General features: G+C 56.6%; 6 protein-coding genes across 6 annotated transcripts; 5 read left to right on the top strand and 1 right to left on the bottom strand.

Annotated features, from left to right (window-relative positions):
* Nucleotides 1-772: 772 nt before the first annotated feature.
* On the top strand, nt 773-2,429 carry INS49_006864 (uncharacterized protein; the record flags this gene model as incomplete). Its single annotated transcript, XM_043167631.1, has 7 exons — nt 773-850; nt 935-1,000; nt 1,085-1,131; nt 1,204-1,397; nt 1,463-2,094; nt 2,160-2,312; nt 2,403-2,429. 7 exons carry the CDS (start codon nt 773-775, stop codon nt 2,427-2,429), a joined length of 1,197 nt encoding a protein of 398 aa, XP_043028775.1.
* A 1,284-nt stretch (nt 2,430-3,713) lies between these two features.
* INS49_006863 (uncharacterized protein) lies at nt 3,714-5,677 on the top strand (the record flags this gene model as incomplete). The annotated part of the gene is made up of 5 exons (XM_043167630.1): nt 3,714-4,043; nt 4,104-4,319; nt 4,384-4,506; nt 4,569-5,077; nt 5,164-5,677. The coding sequence occupies 5 exons, from the start codon at nt 3,714-3,716 to the stop codon at nt 5,675-5,677; spliced, it is 1,692 nt and encodes a 563-aa protein (XP_043028774.1).
* Nucleotides 5,678-6,184: 507 nt separating this feature from the next.
* INS49_006862 (uncharacterized protein) lies at nt 6,185-8,090 on the top strand (the record flags this gene model as incomplete). The annotated part of the gene is made up of 5 exons (XM_043167629.1): nt 6,185-6,306; nt 6,671-6,731; nt 6,809-6,920; nt 6,980-7,128; nt 7,191-8,090. The coding sequence occupies 5 exons, from the start codon at nt 6,185-6,187 to the stop codon at nt 8,088-8,090; spliced, it is 1,344 nt and encodes a 447-aa protein (XP_043028773.1).
* Nucleotides 8,091-8,804: 714 nt separating this feature from the next.
* Nucleotides 8,805-9,823, top strand: INS49_006861 (uncharacterized protein; the record flags this gene model as incomplete). The annotated part of the gene is made up of 3 exons (XM_043167628.1): nt 8,805-8,870; nt 8,929-8,955; nt 9,017-9,823. 3 exons carry the CDS (start codon nt 8,805-8,807, stop codon nt 9,821-9,823), a joined length of 900 nt encoding a protein of 299 aa, XP_043028772.1.
* Nucleotides 9,824-11,037: 1,214 nt separating this feature from the next.
* INS49_006860 (uncharacterized protein) lies at nt 11,038-12,039 on the bottom strand (the record flags this gene model as incomplete). Its single annotated transcript, XM_043167627.1, has 1 exon — nt 11,038-12,039. The coding sequence occupies one exon, from the start codon at nt 12,037-12,039 to the stop codon at nt 11,038-11,040; it is 1,002 nt and encodes a 333-aa protein (XP_043028771.1).
* A 3,665-nt stretch (nt 12,040-15,704) lies between these two features.
* On the top strand, nt 15,705-17,964 carry INS49_006859 (uncharacterized protein; the record flags this gene model as incomplete). Its single annotated transcript, XM_043167626.1, has 5 exons — nt 15,705-16,019; nt 16,220-16,278; nt 16,367-16,702; nt 16,839-17,485; nt 17,597-17,964. The coding sequence occupies 5 exons, from the start codon at nt 15,705-15,707 to the stop codon at nt 17,962-17,964; spliced, it is 1,725 nt and encodes a 574-aa protein (XP_043028770.1).
* Nucleotides 17,965-18,695: the final 731 nt, after the last annotated feature.

Genomic DNA, 18,695 nt, shown 5'->3' with positions numbered 1-18,695 from the left:
TTTGAAAGGGTAGTCCATGATCGAAGGAGATTTTTGTGGCTCCCAGACGGACCGGAGTCTGGTATACAGCAATTTGAACATGAGTTGGATCCTGTAGAGCCAACTGAATAACACGAAATGGACAAATGCAGAGTAATAAGAGGTTGGGACAGTAATATTTGGCCGGATGAGAATGATGGATATTTAAATGCTCCATACTCAGCAGAGCCTCATTCTGCTTATTTGCCCAAGTAGAAAAAGAACGAGGGGTTACAACCCCGCGAGGGGGAAACATCGTCTTCGGTCGGCCTGCAATCTATAGAGGCTGACCTGACCAGGCAGACTTATTTAGTCAGCGCCACAGCCTGGATTTTCTTACGGGCTAGACGAGGTGTGCATCTGGCCCTACCCCAAAGTGCAAGTTTTGTGCAGCGCCTCTCCACTGCCCGGCAGCTACTGCACACGGTATTGGCTTCGAGGCCGGGCGATGGGGAAGTGAGCTTTCTAGTGGGGGTGGTGTGTAAGAAGTGCTTATTGTCCTTGGCGGACGAGCAGAAAAGCGGTCAGATTATGGACCAGAGCCTTGTATCACCTTGTATCACAATGCAATAGTCAAGTGTAGCAATTCTGAGGAAAAAGACGGCGAAGTCGATTAATGACCTGGGATTCATAAACCTCCCACCACAGCTGTTTCAAGTGGCACCCAACGTCTTGAACGCCACCTACTGCGACATCAGTAATCTTTGTTTACTTATCCTCTTAATACCTTCAAGTGAAGTCTGGCAAACAAAAGATGGAGTGGCTCACATCGGATCGAATATTGCGAGACCAGGACCTTCGGACCCTCAAGTTCTCAAGAATGAGGAGCCTGGTATTAAAATGTAACGTACGTCCGCGTGTATTCGCGTCGGTGTAGAATAGTTGGACACCGAACTCACTTTTACCTCTGCGTTAGACCAATGCTTGTGTCACAGCCCAGAGTCTCGAGTCCGACGAAGAATGGGAACAATGGCTTGAGAACGTGAGTTTCAATTGCAAAATGGAAGGACAGAACAAGGTTTCCCATCTCAGATCTGGTCTCAAGCAGCTGACGGCGTACCATCAGGAGGAGGAAATGCGCAGCAAAAAGTCTCCAGATGGAATCACCTTACTGTAAGCATATTCATATTATCAACGTATGCTCGTCTGCCCAGATCAAATAGTTCGACGGCTGATACGACGCAGGTTCTGTGGACGAGCAAAACCAAGGTTCCCGGGAATGGAGGTCGCCTACCTCCCCTTTTCCAAAGACATCTGCAAAAGGGTTGCCAGCGTCCTGCAGATCTATGGGTCTATCTCACGGGTCATCAACCGCAGTGCCAGGGCAACCTTCGTGGCCCAGCGCACAACACAATCCCACAAGTCCTCCCCAGTGCTCCGTGAGTCCTTCTCAGTATGGCCAATTGGATGAAAGCACTCAAAACATGGCACTGATTATCAAAAGTCTACAACTGCAGGTCTTCGGATAATTGGGAGAATGACCTTGCGCTCTCCGTGACCTACTCTCCCGAACACAAAGCGACCCAAGCAGTGCTGTACGGCTGTGACGACGACACGCGAGACAAGATACACCAGCGCTTGTCGCGGAGTGCATGCGCGGTACATCACCCCCTTACTCTGCCCCTAATTTTCGCAGAACATGAGCGAGACCGGCTCTTCGGAAAGGTAGATCCACTGGTCACCAAACTCGTCGAAAGGGCCTTGAGCATCAGCAAGCCCTCCGCATTCACGGAATCTATGCAGAAGACGTTTCAAAGCAGCGCGGCAGGTGGCAACCCAGCCAGAGAAGAGTCACCGGAGGAGCTGATGAAGATGTGGCTCGGTGTCAGTGCGCTGAGGCGAGGTCTCGAGGCATGGAAGGCCCAGCTGCTGAAGATGCAGTCCCACTGCCGAACTATGAAATTTGAAGAGCCATCACCAGGGAATCATACACAACGTCAAATTGACGAACTTCGAGAACTTGCGGAAACGGGAGAGCGAATCGAGCAGAGACTGGTGGAGTTGATTGGGGAGTTCGACGAGAAAATAGGAGACTGCGTGACGGTCACTGATGGTATGGTTCTAGCGACCCAGCTGGTAAGATGAACCCTATAACCAGTATAATCTTGAGTTGTGAAGCAGAACCTAATAGTCCCGCGCAGGAATGGAACAATATCGGCCAAGCTGATGCTCGAACCAATGTTGACATTTCAAGATACAACCTCGGAATAGCCCAGGCAACACACAGCGACAGCAAGCAGATGCGCTCCATAGCCATGTTGACAATGATCTTTCTACCCGCTACTTTCGTCGCAGTAAGTCCTATCCGGAATCGCTGTTTCTTTGCCCTTACTTCTTCCATTAATGGTGCCGTTCATTCACGGCCCCTGATCGAACACGAACAGTGGACAGCAAAGCTAACTTTTGACTAAAGACTCTATTCTCGATGGGATTTTTCGACTGGAAACCTGAACAGGGGCAGACCATGGTTTCTCCTTACATCTGGTTATATTTCGTTGTCACTACTGGGTTTACGTGTGTGACCATAATCGTTTGGTATTTGTACAACAGGATGAAATTTCGGAAACTCGGCAGTGATCTGGAAATGCAGTCCAGTCGGACCGGAACGTGGGTACGGGCGACGGCCGCATCCAATTACAGCTCAACGGTTGCGTGTCCGAGTAGTCCGCAGGCCTGATGAGGAAGACAAAGTCGGGACTAGTATATCTCCATGATTGCGGGTATCAGCAAGCATTTGGGATGCGGTCAAAATGGACGCGGATTCCTACAAAATAAATAAACATGCGCCTTTCCCCTCCCGTCTCTTCATTATCACGCAATAGTTGAGGTCATCAGAGTTCACTGTCGTGTAGAGAACTCTCAGCATTGCCATAAGCCTGCACTCTTATGGACCAGGCACACTTTATCTCATAGATCCACTTCAAAAAGTGGACTTGAGCCGTCTGTGCAGATATTCTCAGTCTGAGATGGATGTGCACACCGACGTCTACAGCTCATCTGCCCCTGCTCAGGGGCCATTCTCCGGCACTAGAACTCAATATCTTGGATAGGTAGATAGAATTCTTGTTGGCCAGGCCCAGTGAACCTCCTGAGCAGCCATTCTTTCTGGAGCCTAGTACCATCTTCCCACTCCTGCGGGACTCACCCTGAGAATTCATGCCAAACGTATTCTCCCCAGAGACCAAGGGCACACCAGCTAGGTTATAAGGTATCCGGCCAAGTACGCGACTGTGCTGGCTGGGTAGGTGTCTGGGATTAAACATCACTGGTTGAACCCGTGCTTGACGGAACATTCGTCACCACTGCTTGCGAGCATCTTTTTATCTGTGCATACCGCTTTCATGGAACCAAGTGTTCATATACTATAACGATAGCAACACAGCTTTTATCCTTTATCTTGCCGATCAGCTGCAGCAAGCTGTTTGGAGTAAGCCGTGGATTGAACAATCCTGGGCCATCGTGCATACTGCTTATCAAGATAGGCACGAACCCGGTTGAATCTGTGATGGAGAGGCTTGGCCTATATTATCGTGAGGGGACAAGTGCGGTGCCATGCGGCCGTTCTTGATTACTCTCATGACCTGAACGTATAAATACGTGGAATTTGAGGGAATGATATCACGCCTCTCACTTCCTCCGTGCACTATTCTCGATCTAGTTCGACAGTTCGCAAAAGGGCCTTCACATATTTCAAAATGTCGCAGCATCCCACCCCAGCCGAGGATGCATCGACAAGCTCCCTACCTCCGGGCACAGCACAATTGGTCGACCTGGACGGGACGATGGCAACGAAACACGCAGATGGCAAGGGTGTGAGGGACATTGTGCTCATTCCAAGACCAAGTGATGACCCGGAAGACCCTCTCAACTGGTCGTTCCGACGGAAGCTCCTCTCCACCTCATGCGTCGTTGTTTACACTGTTCTGCTAGCTCTACCCTCCAGCGCAGTGTACTCGGTTGTCACTCCAATAAGACAAGCGACAGGCTTGACGCTTACAGACCTGAACAATGGTACTGGTATCATGGTACTTTTTATAGACTCTGGCCGACAAAAAGATTTGACGAGATCTAACTTACTGTGACAGTTCCTGTTCTTTGGATGGGGCTGCATTATATGGCAGCCGCTGGCTCTGCAGTACGGCAAGCGCCCTGCGTACCTGCTATCTCTCATTGCCAATATCATAATCATGGCCACAGCACCATTGTGCACGACTTCTCGGACCTACGAGGCCAGCCGTATCCTTCTTGGCCTGTTCGGCGCTCCTGTTGAGTCGCTCTGCGAGATCTCCATCGCTGATATTGTAATTCCGTCTCAAAAACATCAACTCGAGTTTTCTGTCGTCGGTGCTAACAGAAAGGCCACAGTGGTTCATACACGAAAGACACAACTATATGGCCTGGTACGGTTGGTCGCTTGCTTTAACCGGGAAGCTGGCTCCGATGATCTCTGGGTTTATCAATACCGGCATGGGATGGGAGTGGACTTTGGTTGGTGCAGCCTCTTGTCTTTCCGTGTACGGTTGTTGAATGTTGACCCAGAATCGCCACAGTGGTGGTGCGCCATTTTCAACGGCATCGCATTCATATATTGCTTCCTTTTCATGGAGGAGACGAATTACGACCGCAAACATGCGGACAGCCCCGTACCTGACGCCGAGGAGAAGGCCCCCAGCCCGGTTCTCGAAAACACCAACATGAGCAGCACTGCAGACGCGGCATCGGCTGACAAGGGCCTCGGTTCCAAAGAAAGGCTGCCAACATCACCCAGCAGTGATATCGAGGAAGCCCAAGTTATCAAGCCCCGAAAGACTTACTGGCAAAAGCTGACCCTGAGGGATAAGCCTCGCCCGAACCGCGTCCTGGACATCGCTCTCGCGCCCTTCAAAGGCTTTTTGTATCCTCCTGTGGTGTATGCAGGTCTCATGTACGGTGCCAACAGTCTCGTCTGGTCCGGTGTTCAGAATGCCACCGCCGGGACCGTATACACGACCACGTATGGATGGTCTACCACAGATGTGTCGGGCGCATATGCTGCAGGTGTGGTTGGTACCATTACCGGGTAAGACCTCAGCTTCCCCATCATAACAGTCTCCTAGTATTCTTTTACATTCTGTCCACACAAGACTCACACCCTCCTGCTTGCAGCGGATACTACTCAGGCAAGGTCGGGCGCATGCTGACTGTGCGTCTCGCGCGGCGCAACAACGGGACCTCTGAGCCAGAGCACATCTTGTACCTCTTCGTGGCGTCCATGGTGCTCGTACCCTTTTCCCTGGTCCTCTACGGAGTCGGCGTCGTCTCCCACATCCACTGGTTCGGCCTGGTGTTCAGCCAGTTCCTGCTCGCCAACAGCAACGCGCTGTGCGTCTCTGCCGCCCTCACCTACGCGATCTCGTCGTACCGCGAGCTTTCGGGCGGGATGGTGGTAACGTGCGTGCTCATCCGCAATACGCTCAGCTTCGCCATCAACTACGCCATCACGCCATGGCTGGAGGCCACGGGATACCTGAACACGTACGTGACCGTCGCGGTGGTCGGTTTTGTGTGGAATGCAAGCCTGTTCGGGATGGTCAGGTGGGGGAGGAGGGTGAGAGAGGCTACAGCGCAAAGGTGCTGGAAAGATGTGAAGAGGGCGAGGGAGAAGGGCCTGAGTGAATAGACCGGGTGTTGTTTTGGACACTCGCCGTCGCAGCATTGCCCAGGTCTGAACGTTGCCTAACGCACATGGGATACTTGTACAATGCCTTCGGATAACCCGCCATTGCAGTTCATACCAGACAATGCTGAATGGACATGTTTTTGCAGGCTATTTGACGAGGTACCCTGGTGCTTGTGAGGAGCGGCCAAGGTGGTGGGGAACTTGATGAGCATGGGTGCCTGGGTCGACGAGGGTGGGTCCCAGCCAAGAACGGCCTAGCGCCCAAAGCCACGGAGCTCGCTGAAGCTTTCCTCCGGGCCGTAAATTTTGATATGAAAACTCGACGATCTCACCAACTCAAGCTTTGTCTTGCGCCACGTTTGTCATTGTCAACATCACACAGCAGCAGCTCACACCTTCCTCGCATCGGGAAGCAAAGAGCTGTGCACGAGAGCATCAGAGCTGTTAGAATGTGATCCGTTTCTTGCGAGCTCTGTGCCACTCTCAGTTGCTGGTTGATCTGCAAAGATGGCTGCCTCATCGCAAACCTCCCAGGTGCCTGAGGGCATGGAGGGCTTCACTGTCGGCATCATTGGCATGGGCGATATGGGCAAGATGTATGCTCGGCGACTCGCTGCAGCTGGCTGGAGGTAATCGCCTGTTCTTTTCTCATCTCATTCGGTCCCAGGCAGAGGATGGTGGCCTGCTGTTGATCTGGTAAGTGACTTCCCCAGCAACTACCTTCCACCACACAACCAACACCCCTCCTCCTCAATGATGACTTGAGTGCATTTGGCTAGAGTATCGCCCATTGACCATCTCGGTTGATGGGCTTTCCATGATGAAAAATCTCAGCTACCTTTAAACTTTGTCTGAAGCACAAGCATACACCTTCTGTCTGTTCGTTCAATGGTCGGGAACACAGCTGACCTCGCTCAAGATTTAGGCCTTTGCCAGCTCTACGCTTGCCATAGCACCGTGAGTGGTCATGCTAACGGTCTTCGTGTGGGGCAGAATCAAGGCTTGTGACCGGATGGACAAGTTTGAGGGCTTGCGAGAGGAGTTCGCCGACAATGTACGGTCTTGCCATCACGTCCCATGTACCTCAGCATAACCTAGTACAGGCAGCATGCTGAGACCTGGCCGTTTTAGAATAACATACAAATCCTCCAAAATGGACATCTTGTCTCGAGAACGAGTGACTACATCCTCTACAGCGTAGAAGCCGCTGTGCTTGGCAATGTCGTGAAAGAATATGGCCCTTGTGCGATCGCATCCGTCCAGACTATGGCACCAAGAGTCACTCACCTAATTATGTCACAGCTACCAAGTTGAACGCCATCGTCGGCGGCCAGACATCCTGCAAGGCGCCCGAGATCGAGGCATTCGAGGCCCACCTACCTCCCGATGTCGACATTGTCTCATGCCACTCCCTACACGGACCCAATGTTGACCCTCGAGGCCAGCCTCTGGTAAGTCTGCCCGGGAAACGCAACCTCGCCAGGGCAGCAACCACTTACCAACGAGCCCGCAGGTCCTCATCAAGCACCGCGCGTCGGACGGGGCGTTCGCCAGGGTCGAGGCGGTCCTCCGGTGCCTCAACTCCAAGCACGTGTACCTGTCCGCGCGCGAGCACGACCGCATCACGGCGGACACGCAGGCGGTGACGCACGTGGCGTTCCTGTCGATGGGCAAGGCGTGGCACGCGATGCAGCAGTTTCCCTGGGAGGGCGCGCGGTACGTGGGGGGCATCGAGAACGCAAAGATCAACCTGACGCTGCGCATCTACTCGCAGAACTGGCACGTGTACGCGGGGCTGGCGATCCTGAACCCGGAGGCGCGCAAGCAGATCACGCAGTACGCGCGCAGCACGACGGAGCTGTACAAGCTGATGCTCGAGGGCCAGCACGACGAGCTGCGGCGGCGGGTGTACGCGGCCAAGGAGAAGGTGTTCGGCAAGGAGGACGAGGAGGCCAAGTGGCCGACGGCGCCGCTGCTGCAGGACAGCCTGCTCGACCGCTTCAGCCTGGGCAAGAAGCCCGAGGAGGGCAAGGCGCTGCCCAACAACCACCTGAGCCTGCTCGCCATGGTCGACTGCTGGAGCGCCCTGGGCATCGTGCCCTACGACCACATGATCTGCTCGACGCCGCTGTTCCGCCTGTGGCTGGGCGTCACCGAGAACCTGTTCCGCCACCCGGAGCGCCTGGACGACGCCCTGCGCACCGCCGTCGAGGACAACACGTTCCGGTCCGACGACCTCGAGTTCACATTTGCCGCGCGGGGGTGGGCCGAGTGCGTCTCGCTCGGCCACTTCGAGACGTGGATGGAGCGGTTCAAGGTGACGCAGCGGTTCTTCGAGCCGCGGTTCACTGAGGCTACCAAGATCGGCAACGCGATGGTCAAGGCCGTCCTTGAAACGACGCCGGGGACCTAGGGAAGCGATGCGGGAACGATAAACAATGGCGCGGGACGGTCCCCGCGGCGCACACCCAGGTATGGGTTGGTGGTGGTGGGTGGCGCCAAGGGCTTGATTGCATTCGACGAGATCGGACGATGCCTGGAGTCGCGGGCTTGGGTCGCGGCAGTTGGATGCCATCGACCTACCATCGCAGAAGCGCCCACAGAGCAGCAACCCTACGACGCACCATGCGTTTTATCCATTGCACTGCGCCGAATGCATTTCCTGTTTCGGAAGTACGAATACGGACTATAGTGTGTCGAGAGGCCGGGAGGCTAGTCTGAGGCAGATCATGAGCTTGTGTGGGATTGAGCCCATATGTTTTGAAACATGCCGCCGAAAGTTACTTGATGCCCACAGACTTAACCTTGAATCGGTGGTGCATATTGAATCCGACGATGGGCTACGGTCTACTGCAGCCCATCGTCGAATTGTCGTCCGCACCGTGGCAGCGCCGCGCCAACGTCATCTGAGCTTTGTGTGTTTGAGGTTCTGTGCCTATGTACTATGAGCCTCCGGGCAGGGCGACTGTTCTCTTAAAGAGAGGAGGGGGCGCCTGCAGCGTCAGCCACCGTGGGTGTCTTTTCCTCTTTCCAATGTCGGTGTGTGTGACAAGGCTGGCTGGTCAGCCTCATCTAGACATCACATAATTGCGTGACAGAACCTAATCCTCCCTGGCCAGGTTGAATCATGTTTGGCCTTGTCAGAGGTCTGCTGTTTGCTGCGGGCCTGGTGCATGTGATCCTCGCTCAGCAGGTGAGCCCTCCAAGCCCGAGATCCACTTTACAGACACCAGGGCTGACTATCCTCGAAGCTCTTCGCCAACGAGCCAACATGTGCTGTGAGCAACGTCATCGTACCCCAAGCCATGCTGTGGCCATGTGACTGATGGATGTATTCAGGAGGGCTGCTACGCGGACGCAGTCCAGCTCAGCGGCTGCAGTCCACATGACCTGGCATGCCAGTGCCGGTCCCCGAACTTTGCTGGGATCGGTCTCGCCGGCGGGCCATGTTTCCTCGCTCAATGCAGCTTCAACGACCTGTCCGCCCTCTCTTCAGCGCGGACGGCGGCCTGCGCCACGGCGGCGGCCACTTCGGCGGCGCCGACGGCAGCGAACACACAGTCGACCGACGCAGCCACGGTGACAGCATCGCCGTCGCCGTCCGTGTCCCTGTCATCATCATCGGGCACACCTTCGGCGCCCACGAGCACGGCCCGCCGGGTCAACACCGCCACCGCGTCCGGGGAGGTGATCGCCGCGGTGCCCACGCAGTCGTCCCCCGCCGTGCAGGTCGTGCCCGACAATGGCATGATGGCGGCCGGCAGCGGCCAGGGGCAGGGCCAGACGCTCAACGCGGCGGCGATTACGGGGATCGTGGTCAGCGGCGGCGCGGTCGGGCTCACCGGCGGGATCCTGCTATACTTCTTCACCGTGGTCCGCCGCCGCAAGATGGACCAGGCGCACTGGGACTCGCTCGAGCGAGAGAAGGCGGCCATGCAACAGTCACTCGAGGAGCTGAAGATGGCCGTGCAGAGGGCCGGGACCTTTGACAGCATCGACGAGAAGAAGGGCGGCGGCGGCGGCGGAGGGGACAGGAAACGGCCGAGGACCATCAACCTGACCTCGAGCAAGGGTCCCGGCGAGCTCGGGGTGCCGTCGAGGATATTTGAGCTGCCGGCTTCACCAGCTAAATTGGAAAAGATCTGATGGAACGGCAGCCTTTGGTGGGGGGAAAAAAAATGAAAGAAATCAAAAAAGAAAACAAGTTACGATACCCATTAGTGTTCGCTCTTCGCTTCGATAAATACCTTTAGCTATCTTCCTATGCGTCAGTGCTGACACACGGGTATAAGAAACCTGTTCCCACGAGACGGGCCTGCAGGAAACAGGCATGTTCTGTTGGGGGAAATAGGGAATGCATACACAGGCCCTCCCTCATCTAGAGCGCGATGCCGTGTTGTCCCGGGGGCACATGAAGCTGCTTGGTGATGTCAACCCACGGCAGGGCACACTTCCTCCCTTTAGGTCAGGCCTACTTTACAGCTGCTGCGGCTTGGTCAGAGTTGAACAGCAAACGTGCCTACCTGAAATAGTGATACCCTTGACCTACAGCTTCAGTATTGACATTGATTCAACGCGAGAAAAGTGGATTCGTGTTGCATTAGTGAAATGCGGTCTTCAAACAAGAGACCGCGAACTTCGCGACCTGGGCAGGTAAACCATCCATGCGACTGGCCCAGGATGGCTAGATATTGACATCTATTCCAAGGCCATTGGAAATAAGAATGAACGGTGTGGTAAAAGCAGGGAGAAGTAAACTAGCCTTGAGGACAGGTCAAAAATTCTTCAATTTGATCGTCTTTGTTCACGCAACCTTTTTTCCCACAGACGGGATGTCGACTCTTCGCCCCAAATCACATTCAGTAGAACAGAGTGCCTCGAAAAGGACCCCAAAAGATGTCAAGAACCGTCTATCGTTCCTTAGCAATTCACTTGCTATCAAATCTAGTCAGGAACCCTTCCCATGGCGTTTCTTTCCGTAGTACACCTCTTTATCCCAAATCATTTCCTGCGTTACAAAAGAGATCACTTCACATCGCCCTGCAGGTCTGTGGGCACCTGCAGGTACTGAGAAGCGATGTAAAAGAAGAAAGAGTACTTGTCTTTGGTATCCTTGGGGAAATCGAGAAACGCCACCCGTCCTCATGCAATGTCTTTTTCTTTCCCGTCCTCCTGGTTCTGTACGTCTGGCGCACAAAAGCAGCCCCCTTATACCTTCAAGGTCTAGTTTCGAACTGAAGAAATTCGCGGCGGCACTGAGTCAGCGTCCCGCGTGAAAAAATCATCGAAGAGGTATCCGCGCCTTCCGAGCGCGAACAAGAAGAATGAGGTGCGTGGACAGGGTCAGAATATTCGTCCTCTCAGGCGATAATCTTCGCCAGGTCCCGCCCGTTGGTAGCCAACGCCTCCCGGCAGCCGCCGCAGATGCGCACTGTGCAGTGCGAGCAGCAGAACCGCGCGCCGGCGTCCTCGACCTTGCACGCCATGCAGGCGACGGGGTGTTGCTCGTTCTTGCTGGCGACAAACCGCGCGTGGCCCGTGAAACAGTCGAGTTGGCTCGCCTTGATCGGCGGCGCAGGGATGACGTCCCCCGGGAAGAAGAGCTTCGAGTACTCGGCCGCGGGGAAGTAGTTGGCCTCGCCGGGCGAAGCAGGCACGACGGGGCCGGCTTCCTCGGCGCCGGCCGGGGCAAGCTGCTTGGTCTCGTCGTCCCGTGGTGCGGGCTGGGGCGAGCTGGATGCCTTGATGGTCGAGGCGTCGCCGTCGTCGCTAATGGCGATGGAGGGGATGGAGGTGGAGCTGGTGGACTTGACGTGGCTCGGGGACAGCGAGGCTGCCATTTTCGCGACGGAAGCAGGCGCTTCTGAAGAGGTAACAGTTGAAGAGGCGACGGCTGGGGAGGCAGCGGCCGGAGGGTGAGAAGCAGGAGAGGCAGCGCCTGGCGAAGACCGGCCTGGGGGTGCGGGAGACCTCGGCAGGCCCAGGCGGCCGGAAGCACTCCCCGGAGGTGGTGGGCCTCGCGACGAGCTTCTTGGCGGCAGTGAGGGCAGTGGACCTGACGGAGGCGGAGCTGCCGGGGCCGGTGCGACCGCAGCACGAATAATGTCTTCTGGGATAATGCTGAGGGGCCTGCCCTCGGTCGGAGGGGTGACGGGTGACGCGGGCGACGTCGGTGATCTCATACTTGGGAAGTTGCCATCAACAGGGGACTCATCGTGGTCATACTCCGGGGTTGGCGGGCGCTGAATGCGTGGCGACACGGCTGGGCCAGCCTCGGTTGAAGATGCCTTGTAGCCCTCTTCAACCTCCTGTGCATATTGAGAAAAGCCGTCTTGGTCCTCTCGAGGCCTTATGTGGTCCATGATCTCTGGTCGTGGATTTCTGGGCAGAGTCTTGTTTGAGGGTGATGGTCGGATGTTGCGGCCGGGGAAAGACTGAAAGCCCTTCAAGATGGGTAAGTCCAAAGCGGATCCGGCAAAGGGGGGCCTAGGCCTTGGAAGAGAAGAAGTGTCTTGCTGTAAGACCCCGGCTTCTTGTGCTGAAGCTGCTGTCGAGCCGTGTGAAGAAGTGAGTTTGAGCTGGGGGACAGTCAAGGGCTTGTCTGATTTTAGAGATCTCCTGCGCCAAAGCTGTGGCTGTGAGGGTGATTGGTCAGCCATCGACGAGGAGGACTTGTTTGCCTGCTCGGATGGGGCAGAGGGAAGGGCCTTGGAGCTTTTGGGAGTCATGGGCCTTTGAATTTCCTTTGTAGGTGGCGTAGGAGGACGACTGTCTGTGTGCGCATCTAGACCAGCACCGTGCTGAGCATGTGGGGCACCTGATTTCATCTCCGAAGAAACTGGATTTGGCAAGTATAAGGGCGACACCAGGTCCAGTTTTGTGTTTCCTCCCCCAAGAGTGTCCTTGGGCAGGACCTTTGGGTTTGGAGGTGACGGCTCCGTCAAGGAATATCCTGTGGCTGTTGTGTCCTCTGAGTATCGGGTGGCCGAAGAGTCCTCCGTGCCGTAGGCTGAAAATATGCTTGACAGGGACTCGACGGGAGACACATTGCCACCTTGGGCTGTCACGGCTGGTTGTGGATGCGGTGGGCTCTGGGCATTGTTCCCGCCAGTTCCGTTACCCACCGGCTTCCTCCTTATAACAACGGGCGGGCCATTCATCCTTGTCAGGCCCGGAAGTGGAGGAAGTGGCGACTCCGACAGCTTTGCCGCGGCCATGGCTGACGATGTTTTCGCGGCGGTGTCCTTGGGAGGCGGTGGTGGGCGAGAGGAGGCCAGGGAGTCCTTTCTTACGGGCAACACAACAACGGGCCTGGTATTGCTGGCTGACGGTGGTGGGGGGTCCGGAAGAGCTTTTGTATAACGCGAGGTGGCCCAAGCCTTGGAGGGCGTGAGGGATGAGGTCTCCATCATATATGCTGCGCAATGGCCCCTTTTCCCGCAGACGTTGGAAACCCAATTTAGGATGAGAAGGCTTTTCAGTGGCCGCGGCAAGTCGTCGCACAGGGTCTGTCTATTACGCAGCGTTATGCTTGCTGGGGCGCAGATATTGCCCGTGATTCAAGCCGGCGTAACAGAGAAAGAGGCGTAGGGCCAGGGGAGGGGGGTGTGTGGGCGACCGGAACTGCCCAGTGGTGCACGACAGGTCTCGACCAGCGAGCGAGCAAGCATGCGATGCCGAGGGGATAACAAGGTTTCTGCCGTTGTAGCCTTGGTGACGGGCGGACGACTGCAAGCAGGACCCGCCTGCTGGTGTTGCAAGTATATTTTTGGACGAAGAATGCCGCGGACAGACAGCCAGAGCCGGACTTGGGACTCCTGTCATTGACGCCGGAGGGCTGGTGACGCTTCAGAGGGCCCTGGCGATCCCCCCGTCCCAGCTGTGCCCTCTGTGGCCTCGCGAACCGCGAACCCGGTGCAGCTCGGTGCCTGGGTGCCCAGTGGTGCCCTCGAGGGCTGAAGTCTATGAGGAGATGGTCCCTGAATATCTGAAACAGCCGCTAGTTCTTGTGGAGCTAAGGAGCTTGGGGATCCCGGCACGGCCGCCTTGCAACAGACCTTCGTCTGTCCTGCAGCCAGTAACCCGCCGAGTTATCGATAAAAGGCTGCAAATGATGACAGCAGGCTGGACTGGCTGCCCAGGGGGTTGGAGGTTGGACAGAGCATCCTTCTCCCACAGGGCCTGCGCGGATGAGCCGGGGATTATTGCAGACGCTGTGCCACAGGACATTGGCAAGTTTGTGTGTCTCGGCTGCCGACTGGCATGACATCGAATCTCCAGGACAAGGTTGGTGTCACACGATGAGAAACGTGCCTGATCCAGGGGGGGGGGAAAGAAGGAAAAACAGCTTCTCAGCCACAACAGATCGACAGGGGCCTGTCAGAAGAAAATAAAGTAAGGCAGCTCCTTCTCGGGGCGTCAACGGCGCTGACCATTCTGGGTCTATTGACACCTGGCGCCCACCATCAGCGCGCCTGTCTGTGTGTTTGCCTGCACTGTCTGTCTGTCTGCCCGTCGGAGAGATCCTCGTTGTCCGTCTGCGTCCAACGCCGGTGGCGCTGCGCACAGCAGTCTGCCAGCCTGCCCGAAGCATGCCCAGCTCAGGTGCGTTCCGTGTCGACGGCCCGGGAACATCCCTCGAGAAGCGAGCTTTTCAGGACTGCCAGGTTCTGAGGCAGCCCACAGCAGGATCTCGGCCCTGGGGTGCTCGCCCTCGGACTCTGTGTTTGCTGCGGTTCCTGCGGGCGCACACAGAAGTACTGAGGTCTGTCCATCATGGTTGCATGTGCAAATGACACTGCCATGACGGACCGCGGATGCGTGATCCGAGTAAGATGCTCCGAATTCAGGTTTAATAGGTCAACTCCATGAAGCTTGTTGTTATAAAGCGGCATAAAATTGCAGACCCGTTCGTCCCCTCTTTCTATTTCCGAAGACAAACCTTTTCAAGTTTGTCGTGATCCAGCGGGAAGGGCCAAGATTCTCCCAAGGATGGGTTCGTCTGGTGTTGTCGGCTAGCTGCAGCAAGGTGGGATGGCAGCAGCAGGAATGCAAGGGGGGGGGGCTGAGAAGGAGACACAGAGAGATTTGAGACGAATGCCAACGGCTTCATTGGCCGTGCGGAGACTTACGGGGGCAAGCCGGTGGGTTGATTACATGCTTATTACTTGCGAGCATCTAGATCCTCCCGACGGAGGCCGTTGCAACGTGATGTGTACCTGCGTCCAGCCGAGGACGTAAATACCGGGCGGTGATATCGCGCGGTGCCTATTTTGATGAGGGATCGGTAGCCTGCAGCGAATATATGATGTGTGACCAGAGGCCACATGGTCAGACGCACGCTCGTGTCGGCTGACGTGTTGACGCGCGCGAGACCCCGCCGCAGGCGTAGAAGGAGATCAGCACCCGAGGAGTGCGTGCAGTGCTGTATTGCTCGTCTCTCAGCAAGCAAGAGGAATGGATGGTCAGCCCAACCCTCATGGCGTGCAACAATCTCCGTCCAAGCGCCGCAGTGTTTGCACATTCCGTATGCCGACGCTCAGATCCCGCGGAAACCATCGCCTGCGTGCGTATGAGACCGCGTTGAAGCACAGTGCAGTTCAGTGCTGTATAGCATGACTTCGACTGACTAGTTGCTCCTCGTCTTTCGCAACCGAATCTATGCACGCTGCCACCCATCTCGGCCGACATCAGATGTGGCGAGTGGCAGGCTCTCTTGGACTCGTCAAGCCCGCTGCTTCTCACCAGTAGCAGCCTCGTCAAGAGCCGCAGAGCTTTGACGCAGAGCGAGTTTACCGGCAGGTATGGGCACGGCAGTGGTGCCGGCAGTGTGAGGAGCGGGTGGACGATCCGGACCGGAGACTACCATAGGCGTCCCCGCAATCGGCCGGCCACGGCAAGTTCCCGCGCACAAAGCCCGGATGACGAAATCGCTGGGCTCGAACTAGCTGTTGAAGCTGCCGTTCCTCCACGCTCCTCGTTACTGCCAGGTAGTTGCTTGGACTCGTGATTTTCATCTGCGTTGAAAATGGCTGTAGACAAGGGACGGCAAGACCGTGAGGCGACGGAAGCGAGTCCGCTCCTGCGCCCAGATCGTTCCAATGAAGCTGACGGCACCGCCCATGCCGTTGGAGGAGGTAACGGCACACTTGCTGGCCACCCGACACCGGGATCATCGGACACGGCCGTTGGGGCCGGTGAGGGCGGCCGTGAGCCAAATGATGGCGGCGAGGCCACGCGGCAAGGCATCCCGGAGATGGCCAAGAGGCTGCACATCTTGTTGCCCGCTGTAGGCATTGGAATCTTCCTGTGTGCCCTCGACCAGCTCCTCGCCGTGGCGACAGTAAGCCTTCGATTTCGCACCGTTCTTTGGCCTCTCTCGAATCCTCCCGAGGGGTACTGTGCGTGGCTTGTTGAAAGGGCATCCAGTGAGCCTTGGGTGTCAAGAGCCATAGGTATTGATGGATGGTGTCGAGTCTGGCCTCTGATTTCTCCTTTGTCTTGGGGTCCCTCGTTACGAGACTAACGCCAGAGGAATTGCAGTATGCCAAGATCGGGAGCGACCTGAAGGCACTCAACTCGACCAGCTGGATAGCCACGGCGTGAGTCCTGACCCTGCAGCATGACACCTGTCGACATGCCATGCGCCTCAGCCCCAAAGGTCAGACCTGAACTGACCGCATGATCAAGATACTTCCTGACATTAACGAGCTGCCAGCCCCTGTACGGCAAGCTCTCCGACATCTTCGGCAGAAAGGAATGCCTGCTCTTCTCCTACGTCGTCTTTGGCCTGGGCTGCTTGGGCTGCGGCCTGGCCCAGGACATCACCCAACTGATCGTCTCGCGGGCCGTGGCTGGCATCGGTGGCGGCGGTATGAACGCCGTTGTCTCCATCCTGCTGACTGACATCGTGCCCCTGCGTGAGCGCGGGGTCTGGCAGGGGTATATGAATATCATATTCGGGGCGGGAACGGCCACCGGTGCGCCTCTGGGCGGCCTGCTTGCGGACTCGTTGGGGTGGCGGTGGTAAGTGCACATTCATTCCTTGGAGCCTGTTGATGTGGAAAGGATACAGATGGAGCGGGGAAGACGACAGATTGGCTGGGTAGCAGGGAGTCGAGAAGGTAAAGTGGAAAGAACTAGCTGACACGGCCCGCCACAGGTCTTTTGTTGGGCAGGTGCCCGTGGTCATGATAGCATTCATCACAGTCTACCTCGTGCTCCACCTTCCCAAGAGGGACGACTCCCACTGGAGGGAGAAGCTCGCCCGGGTCGACTTCCTCGGCGCCTTCTTCCTCGTCTCGGCCGTGCTGTGCCTCCTCCTGGGCCTCGACAACGGCAGCAACGAGGGCTGGTCCAAGACGCAGACCATCGTGCCGCTCGCCGTCTCCCCGGCCCTCTTCGCCGCCTTTCTATCCGTCGAGGTCCGCGTGGCCTCGCACCCCTTCGCCCCGGGCCACATCATCTTCGAGCGCTCCCTCTTCGCCGCCTACCTGTGCAACTTCTTCGGTGTGCTCGGCCAGATGCCCGTCCTGTTCTTCCTGCCCCTGCTGTACCAGGCCGTCGACGGGGTCTCGGCCGTCCAGGCGGGCCTGCTGCTGATGCCGGGCTCCATATTCGGCGTCGGCGCGTCGCTGGGCTCCGGGTTTGTGATGCGGCGCACCGGCCGCTTCTTCTGGATGAACGTCGCGGGCTGGGGCGTTCTCCTGCTCAGCATCGTGCCCATGGTGTTCTTCTCCGGGCCCTGGGTGAAGTCGGAGGCTGGGACTTCGATCGCGCTGGCGATGCTGGCCCTGGGTGCTGGGACAGGTAACTACTCCCCTGGATGAATGGCATCTTCCATCGTGACTCTTTTGCTACATCTACTTACGGCCCCCCTATCTATACGCACATCGTAACTAATCAAATCTCACCATGCAGGAATCACCACAAGCCTGGTGGCACTCATCTCCAACGCCGCCAAGGAGGACGCAGCAGTCGTCATCGCGTGCAGCTACCTGTTCCGGTCCCTCGGGTCCGCCATCGGCGTCAGCGTCGCCTCGGCCATCCTGCAGCAGGTCCTGAGGTCCCAGCTCGCGGCGCAGCTCGGCAGCGGCCAGGAAGCGCGCGAGATCGAGGGCCGCGTCCGCGAGAGCCTGGACTACATCTCCCAGCTGCCGCCCGGCACGGCTGAGGTTGTGCGCCGCTGCTACCAGACGGCCACCATGACCGTGTTTGGGTTCCAGGCTCTGCCGATGGCCCTTGCGTTTGTTTCTTCCTTCTTCATCAAGGAGAAGAAATTGGGTTAGTAGAAAGGTTTATGGGGTATGAAAAGGTCATGATATGCGGTAGGCGTGTCAATACATTGGGGGGACGAAATTTGGCGCACGAATTTACCATAGAACTTATTTTAAAGCTAACATAGAAATGGACTGAACAACTTTATATTTTATCATCATAGGAGGCGGTCTTGGCTCTTCTGAAAGTATCAAGACTGGAGACTGCTTCCACCACATTTTCTCGCACCTCCCTCACTTTCAATAAACCCCGTTGGGAGGGGCAGGAGGGGGGGGGGGGTTGGATGACGGGCGGTATGTTGCCCCTGGCATATATGCAGGATTCGGGCCTAGGCACCTGCATTCACCCTTGCTGGAAGAAGAATATCAACATGAAACGACACGTTCACCAACCAGCTGCGATTGCTGCAGCATCGTCATTAATGACCATTGAATTCCCCACTCGGGACTGTGCCACCTTCCTCTCGCCCGAGTCCGTTCGACCATCAGAGCGGAGACCGTTGGCTGTCAGGTACTGGAGCGCAAGAGAAGTAGCTTGTGTTCCCGCGCCAGCGCAAATCTAATAAAACGGCCAGACCCAGACTTGGACAGCGAATGAGCCATGATGGTGCGCTGCGCTGGAAAGGTCCACGTGGACAGGCCAGTGGAGGCGAGGAGGCTGTCCTCATTCAGTGCCGTCGTTTGCCTGATATCCGGGCATGGCAGACGGATCTTGAGTCCGGACATCGCCTTGGAAGTGAATA

The sequence above is a fragment of the Diaporthe citri genome, assembly GCF_014595645.1.
Source record: "Diaporthe citri strain NFHF-8-4 chromosome Unknown scaffold_2, whole genome shotgun sequence".
Taxonomy (NCBI): domain Eukaryota; kingdom Fungi; phylum Ascomycota; class Sordariomycetes; order Diaporthales; family Diaporthaceae; genus Diaporthe; species Diaporthe citri.
Note: the sequence above shows the minus strand (reverse complement) of the source record. Positions and strands in the feature narration are given on the sequence as shown.